This window comes from Phytophthora infestans, genomic scaffold, assembly GCF_000142945.1.
Source record: "Phytophthora infestans T30-4 supercont1.33 genomic scaffold, whole genome shotgun sequence".
Classification (NCBI taxonomy): Eukaryota; Oomycota; class Peronosporomycetes; order Peronosporales; family Peronosporaceae; genus Phytophthora; species Phytophthora infestans.
Window position 1 is genome coordinate 985,273 of NW_003303726.1, and position 22,116 is coordinate 1,007,388.

Consider the following 22,116-nt stretch of genomic DNA (forward strand, 5'->3'; position numbering starts at 1 on the left):
GGTATCGCGAGTGGAGAGCATCTCGCTGGTCGTGGTGATGGTGGTCGCGCAGCTCGCGTAGCTGGTCGTGGTGCTGCTGGAGGTGATGTCGTGGATGGTCCCGGTCGTGAGCATAGTGGTGGTTCCGTGCAGGGCCAGCATCTCGCTGGTCGTGGTGATGTTGGTCCCGCCGCTCGCGTAGCTGGTGCTGGTGGAGGTGATGTCGGATGGTCCCGGTCGTGAGCGTAGTGGTGGTTCCGTGCAGGGCCAGCATCTCGCTGGTCGTGGCGACGTTGGTCCCGCCGCTCGCGTAGCTGGTGCTGGTGGAGGTGATGTCGTGGATGGTCCCGGTCGTGAGCATAGTGGTGGTTCCGTGCAGGGCCAGCATCTCGCTGGTCGTGGTGATGCTGGTCCCGCCGCTCGCGTAGCCGGTCGTGGTGCTGGTGAAGGTGATGTCGTGGATGGTCCCGGTCGTGAGCGTAGTGGTGGTTCCGTGCAGAGCCAGCATCTCGCTGGTCGTGGTGATGTTGGTCCCGCCGCTCGCGTAGCTGGTGCTGGTGGAGGTGATGTCGTGGATGGTCCCGGTCGTGAGCGTAGTGGTTGTACGTCAGGCGCAGATTGGTGGCCTGATCATATTCCCGGTCGTGTTGTTAATATCACTCGACGATGTCATGGAGGTGGCATTGGCGAAGATTCGGTTCGCCATCAGCGCCAAAATGCTCGGTCGGTTTGTGTGACACTGACACCACGACAGAGCGCGCTTTGTGCAGATCGAAACGACGGGACCCCATTAGCATCGACTGAATCCGCATCAAGTACTGCATTTCACAATCGCACTCCAACCACACCAAGTATTGAGCATCTCTTGCTGAAGAAGATGGTGGCATTTTCGCAGTCAAAAGAACCGTGGATGCAGAACCACAAAAGCAAAATTTACAGGTGTGTAGGCACCGCCTATATTGTGGGTCGAGTATGTCGACGTATCAAGAAACCAAAGCACGGGGCTATTTTGCAAGTGATGTGGCTTGATACCCAGTTTCAAAATGCTGTGGAAGCGCTCACAATAGCGACTGTACAGCGGGGTATCGATAATTATCAGGCTCTGATGCGCTTGCCTAACAAGCCGGCATGGAGTGATTTGACGGATACGGTAGTGGAGGGGGAGCTCAATCTAGACTTACCACTTGACGAGCTCGAAATTGCGTCTGATGAAGTAGATTACGAGCAATGGAATCCGGATCGGATTTTGCCGGCGAGTCTATCGGAGGTTGAGGCAGTGAAAAGCATGCGCTTTGAGCCCGAAGTGGAAATGAAAATTCCCAGCGACTTGTACACTCACCCAGATGACAGTACTACGACACAATTACTACCCGAAAACAGACATATATTTGCTCACTCGGCCTCTTCGAGTTTTTTCGCATACATCCCACTTTACTTCTGGAAGCAAGTTGTCCTAGAGACCAATCAGTATGCAGCTGCGAAGGGGGTTAGAATCACCAAACCGTTCACCATTGAAGAACTTATGACCTTTCTCGGCATCATGTTTTACATGACCCTTACCGACAAAGGAGAATATTCTAACTATTGGGGGCAACAGACTGAAGATGCGATTTTTGGTGGGGCATCTACCAGTTTGGACACTGTGATGAGTCTGCGTAGATTCAAGTTAATTCGAAGTTGTTTGAGTTTTCGAGTTGAGCCTGGTGGCGCGATCGAACGAGATCCTGCAGCACGAATTCGACCCTTGTTGAATCTACTCAAATGTACCGGTGGAAAATATGTTGAAGTAGGACGTAATCTTGCTCTGGACGAAGCCAGCATTGCTTGTCGGTCTCGCTACGGGCGGCACCTCATTGTCTACAACCCACAAAAACCGGGTAGAAATATAATTTCCGAATGTACGTGGTGTGCTGCTCGACCACATGGATTGCTCTGAATTATCGTCTCCACTGCAGCAGTAGCATAATTGCTGATCGCCTGCAGCATGTAGTAACCCCAGCCGAGATGCAGCAGCTACGCGAGGAGTTAGACGGTGTCCAACAAGTTCGCAAGCATGTAATCGAAGTAGTACGGCCCTACTTTCATTCCCGTCGGATTATTAACATGGACAACTACTATACAAGTGTCCAATTGTTGATGGATCTACGTCTGAAAGGATTGTATGGACGAGGAACAGTGCGCGGGGGGAGCAAGCATTTTCCGAAGCACACTATCCTACAAAAAGAAGAGTCCACACGGGGTGATTATCAAGAGTCTGTTGATGTTAATCATAACGTGCTCGCAGCGTCCTGGTGTGACGGTAGCATTGTGACGATGGTCACGAATGCTGATCCGTCCACAACAACGACGGTAACTCGCCGAATCGGAGCAACAAGTCTCCCGTTCCCGGCTCCAACCTGTATTTTAGAGTACAACCAGCATATGCAAGGTGTTGATCGGTTAGACCAGATACGTGCAAGATTTTCGCTCACTGACGGCCATTACTTTAAACAGTGGCATAAAAAATTAGCGCTGGCACTCGTCGATATCGCACGTGCCAACGCTTATTTGACTCGTCGAATGGCAATTGATACTTCAAAGGATCGAGACCCCCACAGAACGTTCATTACGGAGTTAGTGTCTGAGTTGATTTCGGGAAAATGGAAAGAAGCGCCGAGTGACGGCAAGATGGCTTATGGTAGCAGCATTGCCAGAGAAACGGGAGCAACAGGGTGTGCTACTCCACCAAGTAGTCGCTGCACTGTGGCAAGTGTTTCCAGTCACCAAACACAGTGCGATGTGATGTCTTCTAAGCAACTATTTAAGGACAAGAGCAGAAGAAAACGAAAATGCGTAGTTTGTCGCTATGAGGGCAGGTACCCGACGGAGGAAACCGATCGCTGTCTTACGCACTCAGTGAGCATTTGCAGGGTTGCCCATGGTGACGCCAACACTTCATTCACCTGCCCGCAGAGCACTTGGACATGCTGGGATAAGTCCCACCGCTTCTATCTCCCCAAAGGACTCTTCAGCAAGAATGGGAACATATGCAGGTCTTCAGTGCTGGCCACGCTCAAGGCACAGCATCAATCCGAATGGGGGCACTGCAACACAACATCCTGCTGATGACACAGCGTGCCAGCAATATACGCAAAACCAGCAAAGTGAGTCGAGCCACCAATGTACACCATGCGAACAAATTAAATCGAGCCCCCACGCTAACCGAGCCAACAATGTCCAACAATGTCCAGCAAAGCCCACCTAGCCAGTCAAGTGCTTTGAATCTATACCACCAAAGTCCAGCGAGCCCAGCGATCCAACACAGTAAGGTCGTGAGGCAAATTTTTCTATAATAGTGAAGTATGAGTAAAAAAACACGATTTTCACATTCAGGGTATATATCTTGATTAAAGTATACTAATCATAGCGGTGCTCATTCGGGCTAACAAAGACGCCCCCTCAGGCAGCGACAACCACAGCAACAGCAGCACGGCGCTCACCATCTACCAGCACTCGTTCTTTCGGAAGGACCGCCCTGACCTGCTCGTCCAAATCACGAGAGCTAGCCAGAAAGACGGCATAAATCCACAATTCATCCACGGTTCACTCTTTATTCGCTGATTGCTTACAAATATCTTGTCTCGCATTTCATAAACACACCTTCAATCTGGATTTCGACATCCGGCAACCTATAAGTAAATTTCACCACGCCAGATTGTGTGCCTTGCAAAGATAGCAAGTTATTAGAAATACCACAAAATCACCCGCTGCCGTCGGCGCTCAACATGAAGAACGAGTTGCTGTACGGCGACATGCTGGACGCCACTGCCGTGGTTCCACTTCCGCATGCATTGGGATCCCTTATTCTATACAGCTGGAATCCTAGACGGGCGATGGCTCACAATTCTGCTGCCGCACTTGGTACATGTAGATAGGGATACACTCGGACTTCCAGCTTGCGTGACCGTACGTAGTATGCGTTGGCACCCACCTGGCGCAAAACCTTCTTCGGCAGGATTCGCGATGACGCGGGCAATAGCGAGAGGTAGATATAATCAAACGCGCTCTTTGCATCAAGCTCAGCTCCTCTTCGACAACGAGCCTAGCTGATTCATCAAACAAAAAAACATTCAGAAAAATCACTGACGCGTCCAGGAAAGGTGGTGTAGTCGATAAAGGCGTATCGAGGACATTCCCCTGGAGCAAGAAAACTTTATGCAGTAGTAGAATTCGGGATGCATATGCTCGCAAGCAGGATACACCTCTGCTGACCAACTCCGGTCGTTTTTCGATACCCAAACACTGACGTGCCTTCGACTGTACCGCGAACTGAGCCGCCACATTCCCCAACCCAGCTCCAACATCTAAGAAGACGTCATCATGCCGAATGCTCCCAATCATCTCAATTAGTAATGAAACCGCAGCAGGAAGCACCTCACCTGCGTTCTCATCTGTCCTTCCAGCTTGTTGTCGAACCTCGAACGCCGATACAGTACTGAAAACATCACAGATAGCTCGTTCCGCTTGACTCGGTGCTGGAATATGCAAACGTTTCTCATAAGGAGACGTCGTTCTCACTGTCGAGAAAAAAAGCGTGGGAACCGCGAAATATCCATTCCGTAGGCTCGCTTGAGTGCACGCAGCCGACTCTCAAGGGCTTGGACCGAATACTTGCCCCGCATGGCGCGTGCCACCTCCTTCCATTGAACTCGCTTGCGCTGGGACTCATATTCAAGCGCAAGCACAACAAGCCTTTTGTCTTCTGTATCGGTGAATTTAGTCCGAATAGCAAAACAGGAAGAGAAGTGGAGCCTAGCATGTCACTTGAGTTCATTATGCTAGATATCAACTTGAGTTCATTATTGTGAATATGGATGGCTCTCAAATGCCCTGCCGTCTAGACAGTATGTGAAACGTAATATGCATGTCATTTGCACTTCCTTTCCAACGCAATATTTACACTAAAGTGGACGTAAAAGGTGCACTGTATTGCAATATTTTCCTTTGAAATTCACTAGTCGAGCAAAAACAGCATCTACCCACAGTTATTTGTAGCGCTCATTGGCTAAAACAAAACACGGTTGGAGTTTTGTAGAACGCGGCAAAATGCCGCGTTCGAGGGGTTCTTTTTGTACCTGCTTTTATAAAACACGTCAAACGCGGCAAAATGCCGCGTTTGACCACGAAAGGGTTAATAGCTGTGAGCGTGAGGGCAACAAAGAATGGCTCCAGCTCTCTGATTGGTTGATATTTGAATGGCACGGAGGGCTTGACTCCAAAATCCTCTTCCTTCTGCGCTGACGTTCCAACAGATAAAGCTGCTAATGCGTGCCTACCGACACGCCAGAAGCGTGGCTTGTTGAATACACGGCCGTTAGGCCGGTGGGTTGTCTGACGCAGTAGGTAGTTTAGCGCAAAAGATAGAGTGAGATTCCAACTTATCCCTACTACACTCCCTGTCCCTAGCTCCCAGCGTCACGCTCCCTGAGTACCACAAACGCACCGGACACCCTGACAGATCCCACGATCAAAGTGGCAGGTACCAACGCAAACTTGACGCCACGTGCTTTCCACCGACGTCTTCCTTTCTAACACTTCTCCTCGCCGGTTCCGCCAACCTGTGCGATCCGTTTAACCCATTCCTACTCTCGCTCAGCACAAACCCACCTGCGCTCAAATTGTCAAGCCTTGGCGCTGGCAGTGCCTTCGTGAGGACGTCCGCCGGCATGTATCTGGACTCACGATACTCCGGTCGAAGAATTCCTCTCTTCGTATAGTCTCCAACAAACTTGATACTCACATATATATGCTTAGCCTTCGACGAAGCTCCTTCTCCGTCTAGCTGCTTCAAAGTCGCTTGATTGTCCACTCTGAGGGACATGGGTTCAACCAGGTCACCTTCAGCTCCTTCAATAGTTAACGGACTCCCAGCATATCTCTAGCCATGACCGAGGCAACCGTGTACTCTGCTACCATCGTCGACGACGAGACTCCGTTCTGCTTCCTGCAGACCCAGCTTACAGTCATACCGTTAATCTCCACGATGCCTTCCGTGGCCGACTTTCTGTCACTCTTATCGGCAGCGAAATCTGCGTCGCTATACCCCACCACGCTTACAGGTTTAGAGCTTACACCATCGCCTCTCGTTCTCAAACGCAACTGCTTAGTTCCGCAACGGGGAAATAAATACCTGATGCCGGGACTGGTGGCTACGCGTCTGCACGGCTGCGATTTTGCTCACTTCACGTGTGTGCCAGCGCGATACTATGGCCGCCCACACATTGACCTCTCCCGAAATAACCTCAATGACGTAGTGGGGTCCACACAACCTCATAGCCCACCTTTGAAGGTGATCTCACACTTGCTTTTGAATTCCTCATGAGGCGCAAAGATGTAAATAAGGTTAGCGTAGTCGCAATAGAGACGAAATTCTTTAGAACGTAAGAGCAAATACTCCAGTTCGTGGCAAGCCTTGACAATTGGATAAGCTTCCTTCTCCACAATCGTCCAGCTGAGTTCATTGTGTTTGTGCCGCCCTTGCATAAGATCTGCTCGTGCTCTGCTTAGTGACCAGAAGAGAGCAATTCCACTCAGCGACTTGAATAAACACAACTGAGTAGCCCGAGATACTTGCATCCGTGAACAACAAAAGTTCCGCCTCATCATTTGGTGACGCCATTAGCACAGAATCACGAGCCGGCCTCAGGGTCGCATCATACGCAGTTTGCTCCTGAGTCGTCCACACCATGGCCGCCTGAAGTCCATTACGAGTGCGACCACCAACACGGTTCTTTTTAGCAACTAATTTTTTTTTGAGGGGAGCGACAGTGCGGGCATAGTCGGGGAGTGAGGCTTGCACGCGGAACACATGATTGTAACAGTCAAAAGATGTCTACGGAGCAGTGATGGCCAAAAATACCTTGCAGGTATTGGTACTGTTTGCAATACTGAGAAATACTTTATTGCAAGCGCTCTGGGGTATTGCAATACATATTGCGGCAACGCTGGGAACTGCAGTACATATTTTCCAGCGATTTCGGCGATCCCTTTTAAAGTCGGTTCCCAAAGGTCGCAGTGTTTGCGCGTCAAGTCTTTTGGCGCGAACTCAGAGGCCCATCGAGTGGCCAGCAGCGTTCGCGCCTTCAAAATGGACGCGAATTTGACCCACGGAACGAGTGAATCCGTAAGCCATGAGCCTCGCCAAGAAGGTCAATTCTTCTCGGCGCTCATCCCCTTGCTCGTTAACTCTGGCCATGAGGGAGTCAAGCCTCACTGGAGCAGCCGAGCTTGGCTGACTGGTGGCGCCCGAAGTGGTGTCGCCCGGCAAGCTCGGTGGACCAGGAAGGCGTACGCGAGAAGACCCCGCCGACTCCGCGTCAGACTCATGAGAAATTGTCAGGTCGACCAACCCAGCCTCAGGCCGGTCGCTGACCCCAAGAGTACCGACGGGTCGGGAAATCGACTCAGCTGGCACGCCTTCACCTCGACGAGGAGTTGGAGAAGAAGGATGGTGCCGCGAGTTGTGCTGGAGTAACAAGCGAGGAGTAAGGAGCTGCCAAGGGAGTGACAGCGGAAGCAACAAACGTACCGAAGAAGGTGGTGGAAAGCCGCGAGACGTCATCAGCCGAGTACGGACCAACGGTGGCAGAACCAAATGAAGGATTAAGACACTCACCAGCTCGGCTCGTATCATAACCGGGGCAGTTGTGGTGTAGGAATTTCCAGATTCGACCATACGCCAACCTACTTTAGGTCAAGAATCGGCTCGGTCTGATAACCCAGAGCTTAGGAGCAAAGGAGCACGGTAAGTACTTGGCGATCTGTCCGGATATGCTATCCGGATGGCCGCTGAGCTCAACGGTCGCCGGAACTCAGCTGAAGGGTCGGTAGAGATCCGAAACGACTACATTTCACTAGATATTTGTATAAGAAGCATAGGATTAAATAGGGGGAGCCGAAAGGGCTCCCAGAAGATAACGGAGCAGGATCCCGGGGACAGGGGAACGCAGGGAGCTTGTAGGGGCGAGGCGCCCTACTGGGGAAGAACTAAGTCTTCGTGATGGGTGCGCAGGTGGCGCGTACCACGGGGACTTAGCCCCTGAGAGTCTTCGCACTCTCGAATCGGCGAAGAGCAGCGGCGGGTTGCTCGTAGTACACGGATGTGTACGGGGATACGATCATCCCTTTAGAATCTTGATCGACTCTGGGGCGTCGAAGAATTTCGCACGCCGCCAGACGGTTGCTCGTAACAGCAACAAGCTGTCCGATGCTTTGAGAGAAAGCAAGGGCAACGGGACGGTGTCAGTGCGACTGGCCGACGGGAAGGTCGTCACTGTCCCCAACGTCCAAGTGGATCTGGCCGTCAAGTTTGAAGACTTTGACAGCCTCGAACAGTTCACTGTTCTCGATATGGATCCATATGATATGATCCTGGGCATGCCCTGGCTTGAGAAGCACGAGCCCTGGATCGACTGGCGAGGCAAGGCAATCGGTGCCAGCCGCCCTGCGCAGTCCGACAGAGCATTGGTGAGTCATGTTCCCACCTCTGTCAGGACCCGGGGTGCCCGCAAGGGCTGCCAGGGTACCAAAGCATCCGGCAGGTGCTTGGGAGTCGTCGACGTATATGACGACTCCGAGGATGTTTTGATGGTGGCCGCGCCCAGAAAAGGCGCTGGCCAAGTGGGTAACTTAGGTGCACAGGCGGGTAACTTGGTTCCGCAGACAGCTGCAGCTGTCATGAACACTAAGAACAGCGTGTTCAGAGTGGGTAACAGAGTTCCACTCACGGTCGCCCAGACCTTAACTGAAGAGGAAGACGTCGGATACGCTTCCTGTGTGGGTAACACAGTGCCACACGCGGTCGCCCAGACCTTAACTGAAGAGGAAGGCGTTGAACACGCTTCCTGTGTGGGTAACACAGTGCCACACGCGGTCGCCCAGACCATAACTGAAGAGGAAGACGTTGAACACGCTTCCTGTGTGGGTACCACAGTACCACACGAGACCACGAGTGCCTCGGATGTCGTAGCGACGACATCCCTAAACGCGGGCAGCAAAGCTCCCCGTCACAGCCGCCGTCGGCAACGACGCCGCCGCCACCTCAAGTCGGATCCGAACTTCGTTCCGATCGACGTCGCTTCAAGCGACTCGGAGTCCAGGACCCGGGCTCCCCCGACAAGGCCGGCGGAAGAGTGTTATCACATCTTAGATGGCGAGAGCGGCTTACCTGTCAAGGCATCGGGTGTCCACTTGGAACCGTTGCCAGAGGTTGCAGAGATACTCCACCTCGAAGAAATGACGGCTGAGTCTTTCCTGACCAACCTCAAAGGCTGTAGAGATTGCTGAGATGGTACTCATGAGACCTGAGACCACTTAGGAGGAGTTGAACTCCTCCTCTGTCTTGGACGAGAACGTCCTAGAAGACATGGACAAGCAGCGTCAGGCGCGCTTGGGTTCTGAGATTCTCAAGAACCCCAAGGATCCGGTGTATCCTTTGGTGACGGAGTACGCGACGTGGTGAACAAACACCCACCGACCCAACTCCCACCGGATCGAGGCGTACGGCACGAGATTGATCTCGTGCCCGGCATAAAGTATTGTGTCACGAGGCAATGGCCTCTCCCGCGCGAACAGTGCGAGGTCATTGATGCCTTCTTCGCCGCGAAAGCGAAGGCAGGTATGGTGCGGGAGTCGAAATCCCCGCACTCGACGCCGACTTTCTGCGTTCGTAAGCCGAACGGAAAGTGGCGGTTGGTTCACGCTTATAACAAGCTGAACAACGCAACGGTGCCGGCCCAAACACCAATACCACGAAAGGATGTGTTGTTGAACAACATGGCCGGGAGCGTACTGTACAGTGCGCTGGATTTGGTAGACGGATACTACCAAATCCTGATGCGAAAGAGCGACATTCCGCTCACCGCGGCAAGCACTCCAAGCGGCATGCTTTGGGAGTGGCTCGTCATGCCGCAGGGCTTGTCTAACGCCCCGGCGACGTTCAATCGCCTGGTGACGCAATTGTTCCGCCCTTTGCGTACCTTCGTACAGACGTACTTCGACGACATATTCGTCCATAGCCGTGCCGAGGGAGTCAAGACGGCCATGGAGGTGCATCAAGGACACCTCCGTCGAGTGTTGGACGTAATGCGAGCGAACAAGCTCTACGCTAACATCGACAAGTGCGTTTTCGCGTCACCAGAGATTAAAGTTCTCGGCTGCTTCGTAAGCAACGTGGGCGTTCGGGCTGACCCAGACAAGGTCAAGGCCATAGCAGCATGGCCGACGCCCCGATCCCAGAAGGATCTTTGAAAGTGGTTGGGCTTGGCCAACTACCTTCACAAGTACAGCGCAGGGTACGCGGGCTTCGCTAAGCCCTTGTCGAGCCTCCTTCAGAAGGACGTCGACTGGCGCTGGGAGCAAGAGCACCAGGATGCTTTTGACAGCATCAAGGTCAGTACCCAAGAGGCCCCTGTCCTGGCCCTGCCGGATCAGACGAAGCCGTTTAGCGTCGTCTGCGATGCCTCCGATTACGCCATCGGATGTGCATTGCTGCAGACCGGCACGGCTGGACACGAACGAGTCATCTCGTTTCAGTCCTGGCAGTTCAAAAGCCGCCGAGCGGAGCTATTCTGTCCACGACACGGAGCTCCTGGCAATAAAATATGTCCTTGTGAAGCTTCGTGTTCACCTTCTGGGCTCTCGGCCCTTCGTGATCTACACAGACCACGCATCCTTGAGGACGGTGACTAACTCGCCTCACCTCTCCCAAAGGATGGCGAGGTGGCTGTCCTTCTTCGCGGAATACAACTTCCGCGTCGAATACAAGCCGGGCAAGCTCAACATGCTTGCGGACGCCCTCTCTCGGCGTCCCAACTATGAGTTGGCTCACATCACGCGGGTGACAACGGATCTATATTATCGGATACGCATGGCGTATCGGGACGATGAGGCTGTCGCGCCTATCGTCAAGCTCCTTATGGCCGGAACGAGCGCGAAGTCCGACTGGCTCTCGTCGCGACAGCGCTCACGGCTCCACCGATATGAGTTGAAGGAGGGCCTCCTCTATTACCGGGTGGAGCCAGCTGATCCTCCACGGGTGGTCGTACCCAACGACGAGGTTCTTAAGTTCGACATCCTCGCAGAGGCGCATGACGCGCCCTCCAGCGGCGACTTGGGCCGCGAGAAGACCTTTCTGTCGGTCTCTCAGTCCTTCTGGTGGACTCACATGTACAAGTGGGTCGCTCGGTACGTTAAGACATGCGAAACATGTCAGCGGGTAAACCCGCAGGGCACTCTTCGGCTCCACTACAGAGCCTGCCCGTACCGGCTGACTGTTGGAAGTCGATGAGTCTTGACTTCATCTTTGGGCTTCCCGCCGACGGACACGGCAACACCGGCATTTTGGTGCTCGTGTGTCGGCTGAGCAAGATGGTACATCTTGCTCCAGTTCCCGTCACTGTTACGGGCGAACAAACCGCAAGGTTGTTCGTCGATGGCGTGTTCCGCTATCACGGTCTCCCGGAGACGATTGTCTCGGACCGAGACCCGCGGTTCACTGCCGCGTTTTGGAAACGCTGTTCCCTTTACTGGGAACTCGTCTGCAGATGTCCACTGCGGACCATCCGCAGACAGACGGCCAAACAGAGCGCGTCAATCGAGTGCTCGAGGACACTTTGCGCAGTGTGTGCGCGGCAGCACCACGTACGTGGTCGACGCAGCTACCAGTTGTTGAGTTTGCGCTCAACAACGCGGTGCACGCGTCCACGGGGTTCACGCCGTTCTACTTGAACGGCTTCCGCCACCCCAGAGTGCCTCTCACTCTTCGAGGAGACACTGACTCCTCTATTCTAAGTAAGGGAGAGGCTCGGAAAGCCCTTTCCTCCCAGGTCTCGGATGTGAGACCAGTTTCGCTGCCGAAACAGGTGGAATTCTTTATGGATACCAAGCTGAGCATTGTCAGCAGGGTCCGCGATGCCATGGCAGCGGCCCAAGATAAACAAAAGGAGTACTCAGACAAACATTGAAGAGGAAACTTAAGTATATTTGAGGTTGGGGACTTAGTGTTGCTAGACACGAGGAACCTACCTCTTGACACTGTCAGCTCTGTCGGCAGCAACAAGCTGAAGCACCGCTTCATCGGACCTTTTGCAGTCCTGGCCAGACATGGTGCGTCGTGCACCATCGACCTTCTAAAGTCAATGACGACGCACCCGACGTTCTACGTCGGACGTCTTAAGCGGTACTTTGACCCGCAGGGGGTTGCTGACTCTCAGGCCCCCCTTGACCCAGCTCCTCGAAGCGAGGGCCGGTCACAGTCGTCGACGAGGTCGTCGGAGCAGGCACCCAAGCCTCGGTCGGGACGGCAAGGCTGCGGTCAAGACCGTACGCCGGAGGGGCTCCGTACGAACGGACCCCGGCGCCATACGCCGAGTACGCTGAGTGCGCCGGGTACGCACCATACGCGTACGTCTGGAAGTGTGCCACAGGCGGCTCCGGACGTGGCAACAAAGCCTCGATCCGTCGGATCATGCGAAAGGCCTCGTCCAGATCGGACGAAGAGGCTCGTCGGTTCACCCGCTGATGCAGGCACGCGACCTCACGCTCCAACAGGTCCAGGTGGCCTGCAAGACGAGCGAGCTCGTCCTGATTCCCGGCCAGGTCGGCAGCATCACCGCCAGTCCCAAGGCCAAGTGCAATCTCAAGCCCGAGGAAACGTTGACGGAGGCGGTCAACCTTAGGGCCCTGTGTCGGACCCACAGGAGAAGCACTCGGACGAGAGTGGCGTTCCGGAGGCGCCGAGTACTCGTACTCGTACGAGGGCACCTTCGCCCTTGCTTGACCGGAATGGAGAAGTCCACTTCACGTGGAGCGGATTCTCCAGGAGCAACGGCGTCGCGGTAAGGGACAGCTCCTCGTGAAATGGAGGGGTTATGCCCACTCCGAGAACTCGTGGGAGCCGATTAAACGGCTCCTGATTGACTGCCCGAAGGCTGTCGCAATCTGGGAACAGAAGCGGCGGCAGCTTCATAAGTAGTCCGGGGCTTCTTGCCCGAACGGGCTACGGACGATGAATACCTACCGTACCCGCGCTCATCGTGAGCGCTAGAAGCCGCGCGCTTCAGGATGTCCCTTGGCAGCATGCACTTGCTGATCAAGTGGGCAAACCTCACACGAAGATCACGCTGGTCCAGGATGCGGGACAGCAGCTGATCTTAATGGAGTCCCCGTAACTCCGTGGGTGAGTACTTAAGAGTCTCCACCCATGCCCAGAACCTGTCCTCACAAGAACTCCACGTGGGACAGTTCTCGGGCATCACCCAGGGGTATCCCCAAAGAGGATAGAGACCACCACGGGTCTCGGGCTTCTTACGACAAGTCGTGAAGTCCTTGAGAGGAATGCGGTGTGGCGCGAGAAGCACACACCGAGCAGCCTCCAAGTTGTCAACGAACAACTGTTCTTTCTGAACAAGGGCTCGTTCATAGATGCCCCTAGAAGTATGGCCGCCCACAAGGCCACGAGGAGCGACGAGAAGCTCTAAGAAGAGGTCAGCTCCAGAGCTCTACTTGGGAGGCTAATACCCTCTTGAGTTGATGGCAGCTCCCTGGCTGACGGGTGCCACCACCGAACCCCCACGCACACGCTGGGCAGCTTAAAACTCCTCCTGCTGCTGGTCGAGGTCATTCGAGACCCCCCGGGGCTCAACGATAGCACCCTCCTCTTCCTCTTCTTCCTCCTTCTCCTCCTCTTCATCCGAGGAGTCGAAGATACTCCGATAGGAGCGACGAGTCTCCTTCTCTTCGCGGAGTGGAGACTTAGAGGCTGTACGCTTCTTTGAGGGCTTGGCGCCTTCGGCTTTAGAGGCCTTAGCACGCGCAAGACCCTCGGCAAGCGAGAGACGTTTGCGAGGATTCTCTTCTTCATCGCCACCGGCTTTGGGGGCGCCCTTAGCCTTGGGGGCCGGACTCTCGGAGCGCACAGAAGTCCTGGGACTGTGCGACTGCACGCTGTCATCTTTGTGCTCACTGGGCACTGGACTGTGCCCTCCCACAGAGCCCGCAGGAGCATCATGAGTGCTCTCGGACTCGGCATCGTCCTCACTGCCCGAGTTGAACTCACGTTCTACGAACCGAGGGTTCGGACGATTGTCTGAAGATGAGGGCGACGGACTGCGGCGCTTGTTTGCGCGCTTGTCCACAGCCGCGTCACTTGAGGAACCGATCGCCTCGGAGGCCACCTGAGTAGCCTCCTTGAGTGCAGAGCCTTTGCCGTGAGGCTTAGTGCTCTTGGCTTGCGCCTTACCGGCAGCAGCCTTGGAGCGTGTCTTAGCACCGCTCTTTGCAGTGCCACGAGGCATGATAACGGTCGAATTGGAGACCTAGACGAAGAGCGCACAGGCTGCTGCTCGAGGCTCTAACTGTGAAGTGAGCCTCCGCCGCGCTCGCGCGGCCAAGTCGATGGTTTCGACTTTGAGAATGAGAGTTTGTGACGAACACCTCTTCACTCTGATTGGTCGGTAAACCGAATATAAGTGGGGGAGGATGTAACGGGGCACGTAGCCCTAAGTGTACCCTGGTTACATGAAGTATGACACTTCACACTTCAGGAGTATGACACGTCATACTCCGGGATATTTGGTACAAGGTACCAAGGTCGTTCAAAGCCAGCCATTGGTCAAACGACATTGCATTTGTATAGGTAACTTACAGTTTGTATTAAACCCAAACTTAACCTACCTATAAATATACTCAGTTTATAATCTACCTTATTTAGGTCACTTCGCTCACTTTAATTAAAGAGGGGACCTGTGCACTGCCGTTCACTGAGAGTTTGTAAGCTCTCGGAAGATAGCTTCCTCTAGCGCAAGGTGCTGTGTGACCCCGTCACAGAAACAACCGTTCTTTTTTTAAGTTGTCTAACTTAAGTAACGTACTCCTTAGGGTGGTGTACGATACACATGTTTCAAAAGCCATTCCAAAGCACTACCAGGATAAAGCACATTACAGCATGCTTTAAGCACGGATTTCAAGAACCTTACTGTACAGCTTGCTATACATAAATATTAAACAAACTAAATACTACTAGAAAGCCAATTTAACCACCACGACCTTCGTCTAAAGTAGTCACTAGTGGCAGTAGACATAGAACCAATTGACAACTCGCCAAACAGTGAGCGAACACAAGATACTACTCAGTATCTAGATATCTTTTAGTATGGAGTCATCTTATACTTTAGTAGTAGAATGGTTGCTATGGATTTGACGCTGTACTTTATAGTGTAAAGTGGCTGGCTACTGAAATTGATCACGGCGCGTACATGTATGTAGTCTTCTAGCCAAAGTAGATGCTGCAGATGCAGCGGGGCTGCCTAAGCTTTAGCGTCAGAGGAAGACGTTCGACTCAAAGAGTCACTAATACAAAATTCCTTATCTGAGGGACACTTACAGGCCACGACCAGGGCTCAAAGTTAATACCGTAGCTATATGCTTCAAAACCAAAAGTGTTTTATATACTATTATTGCGGCCAAGTCGCCTCGGGGTAAATGTATCTGCTTAACTATCTAGAATAGCTAAACCTTATCAAATGCATGACGTGTGGCTTTCAGCCAGCGTAGTGAGAGGCCTTGTTCACTCTTCGACTTATGTACTATTAATTTGCTAGCTCTCCGGGTACTCCGTGCCCCTGTGTGTTCCACACCATGTAACCCGCTTTAGCGAAAGCACAGTACACAGAGCTCAAATCTCCCTCTAGAGCCGCTCATTGACTGAGCAGGTACGGTAGTGACGTGTTCGCTCACTACTCGGGGTGTGTAAATGGGGTGACGTACACCCAAGTGCCCCGGTTGCTAGTTCGGCTAGGAAGGGAGTGACTCTGAATAGGACGGGTGACGAGTGCTGCGCTCGCAATCTCTAACAGGTGTTTGTATACGTTAATGCGTTAATATCATAGATAAATGAAGCGTTAATGCGTAGAACATAGCATGGTTGGTATATTTCACGTTTGCAGCAGCAGCGGGACTTTTCCTTGAATAGGTGGGTACTCGGCTTCCACGTGAGTTGCAAATGCTCGTCGACCATAACTACGGATCTGACCGCCACCAACACAGCCGTCACTATTAATTTTGAGGAGGCTGAGATGTTGCCCGTTCGTCGGCATTTCGATTGCACCGCACTACCACAGTAAATAAACGATTTTCTGGCACTGCAAGCGTGACCATGTTCTTATTCACCCTGCCTACCCCATCGGCGCGTAAGCACGACCAGGGACGCCCATTACCGTCAGTAGCCCATCAATTGCCCCAGAAATGCGACAGAACCTAAGACACTTCGGTGTCGTTGCAATCTACCGGAGCTACCCCACGGCGTTCCAGCTCAACAAGGGCCACCCATGATACTCACGGCAAAAGGATACTGCGACATGCTCCACAGGCAGCGAGTACATTGTCAGTAGGCCAGAGCGGTCATCTCACATCGATGGCGCCGACTGCACCTTGGCGCGAGGCTCCGCATCCGCTTCCCACGTCATGTAGATGTCGGCCGATACAGCACCGCGCGCAACGTTGCTATGCCCCGACCATCACGGCAACCCGTTTACAGTATTAGCCTCCAAAGCTAAATTCCGCTCCGGTCTGTGGGACTTAGTACGCCCGCATCCTATTAGCACAGCATTAGGTCTGAGACTTCCGAATACGATCCCGGCACCACTTGACGGCAGGCCCTGTTTAAATAAACCGCCCCGGAGCGTGCAATCCAAATTTGTGGGGTACACATTGCGCTTCATCAGTTCATCGAGCAAGTCCGTGGCCAAACAATCGTAAGGTACTGGCTCAGCAAGCGCATGGTTCCTGCCGTTATTAATTAGGCGTATAAAGGCTACCAGCACCTAGATGCTTTACTTGACATCACGGCTTCTGATGTCCGGGCCCCACTGCGCAGCCCCCTACCAGACCAACGGATGTATCCGACTACCACAGATTAGTGACCTACCGTTAACCTGTGCTGGTAAGGAATGTTCGAAAGAGACAAGACCAGTGGTGCTGCCTCGTGCTAGACCTGGACATTCTTGAGAGGTGCACATCGCCACGTTTGGTGTAGTAGATAGTGACGTGACTGATCCACTCACGACCGGACGACTTATTCACGATCTCCCCTTTTTCAGACGGCCAATTCGTAAACGACCACACGGATGCAGCCAGCATTTTCTCTCCGAGATTCGAACTTGACGACTCAATTGCAGCCGAGTTCATACACCAGCAAGAGATTCACCCGGACACTGAAGTCCATGTGCATACCGGCGGTGTGACGTCGGCCTTTTGCACTGTATACAGACTCTCACTACCGACTTCTTAAGCCGCTCAGACCACCGTTCTTTTGATGGTCGACTCCAACATGCTACCACCTGGGTGAGACCTGCTTGGCCGTTTCTTTTGCGGCTACGCCAACAAGATCGCCATCTGTACCACTGACAGCGGATTCCGGTCTTGTACGTCATGAAAGAGGATGGTAAAGTATTCGTTACCGGTCATGGCTTTTCCGTTGAAGTATCCTCGTACTCTCCCTGCACCGAGCGTCGTCCTTGAGATGGACGCTTCCGACACCGGACGGTGCGTTCTCGAGCCAGCCTCCCGTCTCGTGCTACGTTATGTCTTTATCGCGGAAGAGCGACTCAATATCCGCACCAGTAAAGCCGACGCTACTATTGGCTTCGAGATTAACTACCGGGGGCTTTGGTCTTGTGCGTTTGCAATACATGCTTTACGCTGTGATAACGTACCGGGACTATGCCCGTAGACGTCCGTTTCATGTTGAACAACACGTCTGCCGTGTCATGGCAGAACAAAATGGCGACTAGCAACCACCGAGCGCAAACTATCACTCTTTTGATAGGACTATGAGAGCTCGTATTCGGTCTTCATTGCTCAACAGTCCACGTGGATGGTGCACAGATCGGATCACTGAAGCCGGCTCGCGATATCCAGGTAGCATCGCCATGGCTAGTTTATTTGATCAACGAACAATTGTTTGGAAGCAGGTGGACATCACAACCGGTATTTTAAGACTGGAAAGGGTCTGGCACTCCGTCTCCGAGCACACTCCGTCGCAGCATCGACATACGTCAAGTATAAAGATGCGCTAGTAGTCTGGTACATCCAGACTTCTTGTCGCAGAATTCAGCCAGCATAACTTGGCTACCATTTAAGTTGCAATTCGTTTCTGATTTCGTTCTGCACGACTTCCAATACAGCTACGATTCGAGTAGGTCCATTCGCGGTTCTTTTATCGCGGCCACTCTCCGTACACTCATCATCTTTTTAAAGCCTCTGCGATCAAGTTCCAAGCGATCATTCACAAGTACGCATGGTCATCAAATGCATCAATCGTCTCGACGGCCCCGCCTTACGCAGGTCGCCGGTTTCGCTGCAACTCTTAATACAGTGCCACACTACGCTCGACCTATCAATTCCTCGAGATCAAGCTCTCTGGGGGCTTTATTTTGTATATAGCTTCTTCTTTCTACTCCGACGCTCGGAAATCGCGTCAGCCTGCAAAACGTTCTCACGGTTTACCTTGAAGGTAGAAGATATTGCTGTACTGGGCCACAGTGGATCAGCCACAATCGTCGCCAACAAGGCCGCGTCTGTTCACATACGCCTCAAAGGGGCGAAGCCAAACCGGCGAGGTGAACCTACGCAGAGAGTGCTCGGCCGTTCAGGTCACAAATGGCTATGCCCAGTGTTCAGCGCTATGTGTCTCCTGAAGGCCCATCATACGCTACCACCAGCGAATCCAGTGGCGATGTTCGTCAGCAATAATGGCATAATCAACTGCATCTCAGCGTCTTAAATAGCAAAGACAGTTCGTCAGACCGGCTTGACGCTTGGCTTTGACCCGGCAGCGTTTAGTACCCACTTCTTGCGAGCTGGTGGGGCAACACACATGAACCGCGCGGGAATCGACGCTACTACAATCCAGTTCCACGGACGATGGGCTTCTGATACATTCAAGCAATAGACTCGGTAAGGAATCCGTCGAAGGCCTGGTAAGCAAGATCATTGTCGGATCGAAACAGTTGCGGCGCCTACAGTAAGGGCTTACGGAATCCACGCAGGGGGTGGTCAGATCATCAGTAAGTTGAAGCCAATTTCGTAAGCTCCTTTTGAATGTAGCCTTATGTGTGTTTCACCACGACTGTGTGTATCAAGGAAATTGAGTTTCTCTTCAAGAACTTGCATTCAACACGCTTACGCAAATGGCCTCTTTAAAAGGGGAATTTCCACATTTACCACAATATATCTTATTGTGGTATGAGAGGTTAATGGAAATCGATATGGATTGCGCGTTTAGCTAGCGAATCAGCAATCATCACTTTCCTACACCAACTACCTGTTAATGATCGAGCTCCTACGAACTCTATATATTGAATTGCATCGAAATGTTTATTCCGATCGATGTTGATTGTGGAACGCAGTACTTTTTTTTACAAACTTAACCCTTGGAGACCGAGAGTCCGCCTCAGGGACTCTTTGAATCTGACCAATAAGAGTGCTATATATAGCTATTTCTGCCAATACCGTGCCGTTATTTACAGCAACGTCACAATGTACTTTCTACTAGAGTCACCAGACTTGAGTGTCGGTATGACATAAGTGGGCCAAAAAAGCATATTTGTCCAATCATATGCCTGAGTTAGAGGATGTGGGCCTTACCAAAACAACCTCATATACATGTACTGCGCTACGCAATGTACAGTGCTGCACCCCGTCTTCGCGGGGGTGGACCATATAGGATTTGCAAATAAAAAATGTTTTAGCAAACGAATTATTTTTCATTTAGATTTATGATCATTACATCCGGAAGTTTATCAAGCGCGAAAACGTGGTGCAGTACTTTACATAGTACGGTACAGTATCATTCTTGCGGTAAGATTGGAAAGGTTCACTAAGCCTCTGTTACTACCGACTAAACGTAGTTGAAATGATTTTCAATCAAAAACTCTTTATTTGCACAGCTGTGTAGTAATTTCTGGCAAGGCGTGCTCTCGCCATAAGCCCATTACTCGAAAAGCTGAAGCTTTCGATCACAGCATATGGCACTATGGAGCAAACAAGCACGATACGCTAGAAATAGGTATGAGTAGATATTAATACACGGGTACCGGTAGATGAAGTCATAGATGAATTCGGGTCGGGCAAGATACGCGTTAGCCAGTGGTTAGATGATCTCAGCGCCCCTGGGGCATGAAGACGAAGTGCGAATCGGGGTGGATGAGCCGGACGCGCATGCACTGATGATGAAGATATTAAAGTTCGTGTGTATCGACGATTGACGGCAAGCACAGCATACATGTATTATAATAATCGTTTGGGATAGGCGTAACCTCACATCGTTGTGTCCTCTCATGGCATGATGCAAGCCGACCACGGTTAGTTTTTTGTGGCCACAATTTGCTTCATCGCAGCGATAGCATGTACAAATGTCACGGTTAGTTTTTTTGTGGCCGCAATCTGCTTCATATCGCTCACAGCATGTGGAACGGCGGGAATGATTAAAAGCTTTGCTCTCGCACGACGACATCCAACAGCCCAAGTCTTTATCAACTATAATACATGTAACAGGACTCTTCATTTTCGATTTTCCTTACTTCGGGTCAAGTCTACCAATTCAAGCCCACCTCAGCTATGCCCTCCCTGACTTCTATCGCTTCCGCAGCCTTTGCTTTGGCTCTGCTGTCCGTCTCGAACGCCCAACACGCAACTCAGCAGCAGCAGCAGACCCCCCACCAGTCAAGCAAAGGAGCTGAACCTGACAGCAGCATGCTGCTCGCGGCGTTGAACGACGTGGACTCCTACAAGTCGTCCACGCTCATTTGTCTCTACAAGGTCAACATGCTGGATGTTAAGAAAGACACCTACAACTACAGCGTCACCGGATGCAAGGTGGACCCCGAATTTGTGGGTCGTTGCCCCGACCTGACCACGTTCCCTGGTTGTGGCAGCTACAAGGTCGTCCTCACCTCAAAGTCGAAGAAACCCAAGGTGATGTCGATCAAGTAGGCGTCGAAGTAAGGCGCCGTGAAAGTGGTAGTTGAACCACACTCTTTCGTTGTTTGAGTATGCCTAAACCATTTTAGGCTCCACAGAGCGTAATGCAAAAAATACTAATTCGAGTTTTTAATACTACATGTATTAATACTGTAGTAGCCATCTTCTATAATAGAGTAGACTACCTACAATACATTTTTATGCACATTCTACTTTAATGGAGAAAATTGAGATGTGGCAGAAATATTATTTCTAAAAAAAAACGGCTTTATAAAACTTTTATGAGATTCTTAAGAGTGAGAGGTTGTTGTTCAGTAAGGAATGAAAAGGAATTTATAAATCGCTGGTAATACCGGTTCTGGCATGGTCCCGGTCAACAAAGTCAGTAATACCGGTACAGTATTAGCGAATCGTCGACGACGATTGAGTCAGCAAATAAATCTCCTTTCTTGGAGACAATCCTGGGCTCAACAGCCGAGATATAGGAATTAGCTGTGCTGCAGTCTCCCCAACAGCCCTACAACACAGCGTATGGCACAAGTACCATTGGTACGTGTACAGTATAATACTATAATACACGTGCATCAAAACGTACCGACAATCCTCTTTGGAGTATTATCCCAAAAAGTGATACCCTCTACATGTATTATAGTTTAGGAGGTTGGACTCCATCCAACTTGGAGACTCCAACCCGCAGCAGCGATTGATAGTATCTCAAAAATAATACTACTGTAGTAGCTTTTTTGTTACTCTTACTACTGGTATAAGCGAATATCGATATGCGGATATTGGAGATTTCGTAAATATCAGGAAGTCACTCTAAAATAGGAGTACAAGTACAGTACTGCACCATGTTTTCGCGCCCTCGAACCTATGATAAACTTCCGGATGAAATGATCCTGAATCTAAATTAACAATGACTTGTATGCTAAAATATAATTGTTTTTGGAAGTCCTACATGTATTTGGTCCACCCCCGCGAAAACGGGGTGCAGTACTGTATCTGCAAAGCACCAAACCCCTAATAATTACTATTTTGTGGCACTTAAAACCACTAAATTCATTTGGTTAGTTACGCCCGAAAAGGTCCAGCAACGAAATCTTCTTTTTCCTTCCCCCC

At 51.6% G+C, this 22,116-nt stretch overlaps 2 protein-coding genes across 2 annotated transcripts; one reads left to right on the plus strand and one right to left on the minus strand.

The window, feature by feature from the left end:
* Positions 1-3,840: 3,840 nt before the first annotated feature.
* Positions 3,841-4,359, minus strand: PITG_14892 (uncharacterized protein; the record flags this gene model as incomplete). The annotated part of the gene is made up of 1 exon (XM_002899028.1): positions 3,841-4,359. One exon carries the CDS (start codon positions 4,357-4,359, stop codon positions 3,841-3,843), a length of 519 nt encoding a protein of 172 aa, XP_002899074.1.
* Positions 4,360-20,359: 16,000 nt separating this feature from the next.
* Positions 20,360-21,009, plus strand: PITG_14893 (uncharacterized protein; the record flags this gene model as incomplete). The annotated part of the gene is made up of 2 exons (XM_002899029.1): positions 20,360-20,378; positions 20,666-21,009. The coding sequence occupies 2 exons, from the start codon at positions 20,360-20,362 to the stop codon at positions 21,007-21,009; spliced, it is 363 nt and encodes a 120-aa protein (XP_002899075.1).
* Between the last annotated feature and the right edge of the window lie 1,107 nt (positions 21,010-22,116).